The 9,172-nt window shown below is 31.0% G+C and overlaps 1 protein-coding gene across 7 annotated transcripts in view; it reads left to right on the top strand.

The window, feature by feature from the left end:
* The window catches only part of LOC116843356 (F-actin-monooxygenase Mical), an 874,436-nt gene that overhangs the window by 390,037 nt on the left and 475,227 nt on the right, over positions 1–9,172 (top strand). For all 7 annotated transcript variants that reach the window (XM_032813731.1, XM_032813733.1, XM_032813730.1 and 4 more), the window contains one exon: positions 5,897–6,056. In XM_032813731.1, the coding sequence (XP_032669622.1) occupies positions 5,897–6,056 (160 nt within the window). The remainder of the gene's footprint in view (positions 1–5,896; positions 6,057–9,172) is intronic.

Here is a 9,172-nt window from a genome sequence, read left to right as displayed (position 1 = left end):
TGATTATGATGTATGAAAAGAGGTTGTGGAGAAATATTTTTGCATAAAATTACACAGTACAAAAACTTAATTTTAAGGATTGGTGGTAGGGGTAAGTCGAAAAAAATGGATTTTTCGATAATTGTCTGTACGTAGTTTTGTAGACATAAAAATGAGATGCAACTTTTGTTTAAATTTTTTTTTATATCTCTCACCGTTCTGGACTTATTACGCGAAAAAAACAAATCTGCATTTTTTTCAAGGGGTGATATCACCCTTTCAAACCAAATATGGCACGAAAAAAAAATAGTTTTGTGTTACGGATGAACTACTCTACTTGCACAAATTTTTTCAGAATGTTCTGAATTTTCGGGTTGCCTAACCTCCCTTGTTAGTCAATATAAATTTGATATACGATAACGACATACGACATATTGTAGAATAGGCTTTACTATGTTCTGTTTATACTCAATCTGTTTTTTGTAACTGAAATGGCTGCACTAACTTGTACTAGTTCTCTTTTCTCTTTTTTACACTGTTACAACTATATGTTTTTTTTTAAATTTCGAAAGTATGTACTAGTTCAACTACAAAGAACATACTATATTTATTTCACTCAATCTGCTGTGTCTGTTTTATACTGTATGCTCTTTAGGATTACCTTAATGTATAATATGAAAAATTCTTAAAAATTAAAAGATTATATGAGAAAGAGTGACGCCAACATGTGCCCCATTTCTGGGCAGTGAAAAATGTACTTAAAATAGCGAAAAAAAGATCCAATTTTTGGTGTAAAAATACCCTCGAAAGAACCCTCAAATGTTTAGTGTAAATTCGGATCATCAATTAACGGTCAACACCGAAATGAGGGTTAACCTTGAGCAAATCTTCAAATAAGTATAACTCCCAAACGGAAAAATATATCTTGCAGAAAAGATTGCAACTAGTCAGCTTATGTTGATTTTAAAATCTTTTTCGTATCTTTTTCGTTCCAGAAAGAGAAAAATATCGAGAGCGCGGTCTTGCTAGGCCGGGACTCGAACCCGGGTCTTTCGCTTGCCGGGCGACTGCTCTAAACCACTGAGCTACCTGACGCTCCACGCTCACGACACTGTCCTCTTCCTAGATAACGCTCAAAGATGCTGTTCGGAAGTGACATCTCTGGCGCGATCCCGAGCGCACGGCGACTACAGAGAGAAACAATGTTACTGTACCAAATAGTACAGCTGTCAGTCTCTCAAAGTCAAAAGTTGCTATCCTTTAAGACCTGCTGTTCATGTATGCCCGTCTCCACCGTTACCTCTCCTCATCCGGTGCAAATAATACAAATAAGCCCCGGGGTCGACACCAATTTTTTGGCATCCCCCGGGTGCTTGGACGCAATGCGCCATGGGGGATCCACCCCATTTTCTTGCAAAATGACGTTATGATAACGTTTAATTTATCATATTATAGAGGAATTTCTTTTTCAAATAAAAAGATAAGGTTGCTATTCTTATAGATATATTTTCATATAATAATCAATTTAAACAATAATGGGAGATATGATCACCCATACAGCACAGAAGCTTGCAGCAATATTCCTACAAAGTTGCAACATTGCATATTGTAAAGATATTGTAATGACATTAATTTGAAATATTACTTTAGCAATATTACAGCAATATTTAAAAAACGTTACGAATATAATATAATATTTTTTTACTTCTTTATTAGTTATTTCTGTTACCCAATAAGCAAACAATATTTAAAAAAACATTTTTAAAAAATTTGAAGACATTTTTAAAACGTTAAACATAATGGAATAAGTTCTCTTTTTTCATTAAAATAACGTTTTTAATGTTATTTTAACGTTATTTGGAAGATTGTTTTATTTTTTAATATTTAATGAACATTTATTTTAACATTTAAAAACGTTTTTCTAAATGTTAACATTTTACATTTAAAAAATATTTTCTAAATGTCAAAATAAACATTTATTAAATATTAAAAACCAAAATATTTTTTTACTGAGTAAATTTTTATGCGTGAAAATAGTGAGAAATCAAATAAAAGAGCTAAATTTCATTTAAAATCAACATAAGCTGACTAGTTGCAATCTTTTCTGCAAGATATATTTTTCCGCAGTCATTTTGATGTCTAAAAACGTGACGTTAAATACACGTCTTTAAAGGACATTACTGATCAATAGTAACGACATATGGGGTGCTTTCCAGTTGCAATGCTTTCCAGTTGTAGACACTTTCATGCACACGGCGACACAAATTACATTCCAATTGTCGTAAACGTTGACACAACACTACGCATCCGTGCTCAGCTCGAGGGCTACTAGTCGTTTGTGTAAACTAGTGACAAGTTTTCTAGTGACAATTAAAGTTAATAAGCATGACGGCTTGAGAAGAAGTTGGCATTTGCGAAGTGAAGTGTATAATATCTTATTTATTGAAGATAGTAAAAGTATGGACAACAAAATACCAAGGCATAGGCATAGTGTTGAAAAATAATCCTACTCGACATACGTACACATTAGTACACACTTTGTTCCAATCGAGTCGTACACAATGTTACACTTTATGCATTTCTGTGTACGTATGTGTCAAAATGTGTTAAGCAATTGGAAAGCACCCATTGACGTCAAAATAACGACAGCTTGCTGCCTGAGGAGATATTTCAATATATTTTTAAAAAACATTTTTTTAGTTACTTATTAATACATTATTTCATCAATTATTTAAAACAAGTACGTTATTATCTTCCCAGATAGCACAGAAAATTAAAAAAGAATTCAGTTGTATGTCACCAATTCTGAATTCATTTTTAGATGCAAAAATAATTTTTTTTACTGAACTGAACTTTGAAGAATTCCTTTTGCATCTGAAAATTAATTCAGAATTGTGACACACGGTTGAATTATTTTTTAATTTTCTGTGCTATCTGGGTTAATATTTACGCACAGCATATACGACTCATACTAAATTTGACTAATATAAATTTTTTTAGTACAAATGACTCATATAGGTTGATTATTATCCGATCTTACGTTTGGCCAACATAAAGAGATGATTGTTGCTTGTGCGAATAAAACTCTGGGATTTATTTAGATTTATTTATTTTAGTTATTTACCGTTCGGGGTTAACATCAAAACTTGTCGATTTGCACCGAAACATTTGGGGATCTAATCTGAAAGATTGAATGTTAACACTTAAAATTAGGAGTAAGTATTAAAGCTTGGGGGTTGACACCGAATCTTTTGAAGTTTACCTTGAAAGTTTCAGGTTCAATACTACTCATTGAGAGTCAACACCGAAATTTGAGGGTTGACACCGAATCATTTGGGGTCTACCCTGAAAGTTTCACGTTCAACACTATTCATTAAGAGTCAACACCAAAATTTGGGAGTTGACACTAAATCATTTGGGGTTTACCCTGAAAGTTTAAAGATCTACCCCCAAATTTTGAGGGTTAACATCCAACTTTTGTGATCTACCTTCAAATTTGGTGGTCAACCCACAAATTTGAAGGTTAACCTTCAAAATTTCGGGTTTTCTTTTTATAAGGGAAGTACCAAATTAAAGGCCTTGATAAGCTGATATAGAGATATAAGTTTTAGAGCTGCCCAGTAGTATGCCATTCCAACACTACGGTCCAAAAGAGTTCCAAATTTTAGACTACTTTCTTCATGTTTCTTTCATTTCATTTCAAAAATTGAATTTTGTTTGATCTAGCTTTTAAAATAGTTAAGCAAAAACAATTTTAGTATTTTTAATGTTTTAGAGTAGGTTAAGGTGCGTTTTGGAATTTTCTACTTCCGATCAGTTTGGACCATACTATTTATACTATTAAATTCTTCATTTAATTTTATTAAATGTAGCATTTTAACATTTTAAAATCCGTTAAGTTTTGCTAAAGAAACATCAGTTTGAAAGTAGCCTAAAATTTGGGAATTTTTTAGATCGTAGTATTGGAACGGTACACTGGGCGACTCTAAAACTTTTATCTATGTAATCAGCTTATCAAGATCTTTAATTTGGTGCCCATTTTAAGTACATTTTTTACTGCACAGAAATGGGGCACATGGCCTATGGATCAGTGGTATCACTCTTGGTGCCGCTTCTTGTATATTTTCATTATTTTTAAAGTTTTCTTATGAAATATTTTTTATATACTTTATTATAAATTTATTTATGTTCTCTACCTTACATGTCGAAAAAACCTAAATTGCATTTATTTCATGTGTGATATATTATTATACACAATATATTACTATACATAAATATTATGATAGATGGTATTATGTAGAAGTAAGACTCTTTTTTTCTTACTAGAGTTCGTATTCTTAATATATAACATATTTTTATAAATTGATAATATCTATTAGGTGGTAAACTTAGTTCCTGCGGCTCACAGTTAGATGACGTTAGTTGTAGGTGTAATTTATTTTGATATCTGAAACTGACTGCATTTTAGAGGTTAGACATTTGTCAATAAAATTCAGTGCGAAGAGATTCATTTAAGCGAGCAGTGCTATTTTTTCTTTTGATTAAATATGGAACGTGATAAGTTGTTTTTTCGACATGTGCTGCTTCATTACTTTGACTTGAAAAAAACTGCAGCTGCAGCTCATAAATTGCTTTTCGAAACTTATGGCAATTATGCTCCATCGGAAAGAACATGCCAAGTATGGTTTCAGCGATTTAAGAGTGGTGATTTTGATGTCAATGATAAAGAACGCTCAGGCCAACCGAAAAAGTTTGAAGACACCGATTTGCAGGCATTATTGGACGAAAACTCTACTCAAACGCTCCAAGAATTGTCTGCAGCATTAAATGTTACTCCGATGGCTGTTTCCAAACGTCTACATGCAATGGGAAAAATTCAAAAGGAGGGAAAATGGGTACCACACGAATTAACCGCAAATGCCATTGCGAATTGCTTAAACATTTCTATTTCTCTGCTCGCAAGGCAGAAGAAGAAGAGTTTTTTGTGGCGCATAGTGACTGGCGATGAAAAATGGATATACTTCGATAATCCTAAACGAAGAAAATCATGGGTAGACCCTGGCCAACCATCGACATCCACACCAAAGAGAAATATTCATGGCCACAAAGCAATGCTTTGCATTTGGTGGGATATGCACGGCGTCGTTTATTATGAGCTACTCAGACCGAACGAAAGTATCACGGGGGATCGATATCAATCACAATTAAACCGTCTGAATGAAGCATTGTTGGAAAAAAGGCCAGCAGTAGCCAGCAATCGACGTAAAGTCATGCTTTTGCACGACAACGCTCGACCACACGTTGCCAAAGCCGTCAAAGAAACACTGATGCAGCTCGAGTGGGAAGTTCTCCCGCACCCAGCGTATTCACCAGACTTAGCTCCTTCGGACTATTACTTGTTCCGGTCGTTGCAGCACGGCTTGGTGGATATACACTTCAGAAATTACGAGGATGTGCGAAAATGGATCGACGAATGGATTGCATCAAAAGACCAATCGTTCTATCGTCGCGGAATCTACGCGTTGCCCGAAAGATGGGAAAAATGTATAGCTAGCGAGGGAAAATACTTCGATTAATGTATTTTTTGCTTTTGATGTTGAAATAAATGAGTTTTTTAAACAAAAAACCGCAGGAACTAAGTTTACCACCTAATATCTTATTACAAATGTCTAATAATAGTTTATAATATAATAGCTAATATATTAAGGAATATGTTGTATGTATGCTATTAATACAATTATAACTAATAAAAGTAACAGTTATAATTGAATATTATAATATTTTATATAAAAATATAAAATTAATTTTATCTTATCAAAAAATTTGTGTGCTAAGTTTTTAATTTTTAACAATACTTTTTATGCTGAAAGACAAAGTTTAACAATTACTTATTAGATGGTATAAATTATTTTTACAGAAAATTAAACCTACCATCGTATTACCGGCGCAGGGAGGTTCGGAGATATGTCATTTTTGCAATAAAAGGGTTTATCTAATGGAGAGACTTAGTGCAGAAGGCAAATTCTTTCATCGTGGTTGTTTCCGATGTGAATATTGTACCATTTCGTTAAGAATAGGTAATATTTTTTTCTTTTTATCTATAACACTATGATATGTTTTAATCTCAATATCTAAATGTATAATTAAAATTCTACAGAATATCTTGTATATTTATTTTATTGAGATTTGATTAATTAGAAATTTGTAAAGTGCATGAAATTTATAACAAAGAAATAACAACATGAAATTTATAAACAAAGAAATAACATAAATTCATAAAAAGCAAATAATGTAAAGATCTTTATTCAACATCTTATACTAACAAGGGGAACACCAGTTGACTGTTTCGGGGATTTTTATGCATTTTTGACAGGCTGTTCTTGGGCGAAAAAACGATACGTGTTCGGCCGTTTCAGCCAATGGGCCATTGTTTCGAAGAAATTGATTTTTAAAATAACTCTAATCGGTCGCGGTACACTTGATACGTTCTGTCATCATTATTGAACAGCAGCAGCGGTAGCGCAGTAGGTAAGACATTTGCTTCGTATACAGTAGGTTGCGTGTTCAAATCTCGTCTCGTATATTTTTTTTATTAAAAATTTGTTCTTATCTATAATTATTTATATTATTTATATTATTTATTGTAGATATATACGAAAAAGATTTATTTAATTATATTAATATATTTTTCTTGAAAATAAAATTTTAAAATGTTTAAATAATTATTGTAATAATTTGAAAAATCTGAACAAAAAAATATTATTATCTTTATAAATTTCATTTTAATTTAATATTATTAATTTTTATTACTTTTTGATTCTAATGAAATTTTATAAATTTACAAATTAATACATAATTAAATATTCATGTATGGAATAATTATTATTACCGTCGTTGTCGTTGTTGTTATTCATATGGACACATAAATAAAAATGTAAGAAAAACTTGAGTGATCACGAGCTACAAGACGAAAATTTTCTCAAATAATACAGAATCGTTAAAGAGTGACATGTCGGCACAAGCTTCATAACCTTTGTTTATCATTGCACGATTGATAAAAAAAAAAGAAAAATAAGACAACAAATAAGAGAACAAATTATCTACTAATTTGAAAATTTATAAACTTTCATTACAATCAAAAAGTAATAAAAATTAATAATATTAAATTAAAATGAAATTTATAAAGATAATAATATTTCTTTATACAGATTTTTCAAATTATTGCAATAATTATTTAAAAATTTAAAATTTCATAAAAATATAAAAAAATATATCAATATAATTAAATAAATAATCTTTCGTGTATATCTACAATAATATAAATAATTACAGATTAGAACAAATTTTTAATAAAAAATGCACGAGACGAGATTTGCAACCTATTGCGTACATAGCCAACGTCTTACCTACTGCGCTGCTGCTGTTCGATAGCGACGGTCGTATCGTGTGCCGCAGCCGATTAGAGTCATTTTTAAAAATCGATTTCTTCGAAATTATAGCCCATTGGCTGAAGCAGCTGGACATGTGTTTTTTTCTCGCCCAAGAATAAAAAGCGCATTAAAATTCCCGGAGCAGGCACCTGATGTTCCCCTTGTAAGTATTGAAAAATAAATAATTTTTGTGAATTTATAGATCAACTCTTTCAGTATTATGTTGTAAATCTAATATACAGGGTGTCCCATTTCAAATGCTTTAGACAAAAATCCCGAAAAATATGGAAGATACGGAAAAATGTTTCAGACAAAAGTTATATGGTTCAATGGAGGACATAAGAAGGTACCATTTGACCAAAGTCAGGTCGAGGTCAACTTTGCTTATTTAAATAGAAACATATATTTTTTTATTACGGAATTTTATTCTATGTAAAGAAGCAAACAACTTTTGTTTGAGAAATTTTTTGTACGACTCCTATTTTCTAAGATATTTACGGAAATATCTACAAAATTATTGGATTTAATAATTTTTTACTCGAATTCTATCAACTTTACCGAAAAATAGCAAGAGGTAAAAATTATTTATTTTCTTGTTGCAGAGCTCTGAAAAATTTTTCAGAATTTTTTAATTACTTTTAGTATTATATTTTCTTGCATTTTCTTAAAGTACTAAAAGATTAATTGAAAAATTTTCAGAGCTCTACGAGAAGAAAATAAACAATTTTTATCTCTTGCTATTTTTCGTTAAAGTTGATAGAATTCGAGTAAAAAATTATTAAATCTAATAATTTTGTAGATATTTTCGTAAATAACTTAGAAAATAGAGGTCGTATAAAAAATTTTTTCAAACAAAAGTTGTTAATTTTTTTTACGCGGAATAAAATTCCGTAAGAAAAAAATATATGTTTCTATTTAAAAAGCAAAGTTGACTTTTGAATAACCTTCGGAATGACCACCAAGATCAAAGTCAAGGTCACCTTCAGATGTCTCTCTATAAACCCGATAACTTTTGTCTGAAACATTTTTGCTGAATATACTTGGCTGAAAAATTATGAGGGTGATTTTTTTTAAATGGGACACCTTGTGTGTGTGTGTATGTACATAGGGTATCCCGGATCACCTTCACAATCTCTCGTGAGGACGTAGAGCGGATTGAGATGAACACAAAAATTCCATACCGTTTTACGATATTCGCAATAATAGTCGAAATATTAATTAAATAAATTAGTAAATGATCACATGCGATATGATAGAAGAGCTGCAGTAGTGCCGTCTGCTATCGTATACTTATACATTAAGTCGAACTGAACAAAAAAGTTCTCTACTATTTTGCAAATCACCACATAGATTTTTAGATATTAATTAAAGAAAATTATTACATGATTGTGTATCATAATGTACACATTTTCTTTAATTAATAGCTAAAAATCTATGTGGTCATTTGCAAAATGGTAGATGACTTTTTTGTTCAGTTTGATTTAATATATAAGTATAATGTATAAGCGGTATAATGTATAAGTATAGGGTGCCACTGCAACTTATCTACCATATCGCGCGTGATTATTCACCAGTTTTTTAAATTAATATCTCAACTATTATTGCGAATATTGCAAAATAATATGGGACATTTGTGTTCATCTCAATCCGCCCTACGTCCTCACGAGAGATTGTGAAGGTGATCTGGGACACCCAGTAAATATATATATATATATATATATATATATATATATATATATATATATATATATATATATATATAT

Source organism: Odontomachus brunneus, unplaced genomic scaffold (genome assembly GCF_010583005.1).
Source record: "Odontomachus brunneus isolate Ranch 3 - 2012 unplaced genomic scaffold, Obru_v1 Obru_scaffold_032, whole genome shotgun sequence".
Lineage (NCBI taxonomy): Eukaryota > Metazoa > Arthropoda > Insecta > Hymenoptera > Formicidae > Odontomachus > Odontomachus brunneus.
Note: the sequence above shows the minus strand (reverse complement) of the source record. Positions and strands in the feature narration are given on the sequence as shown.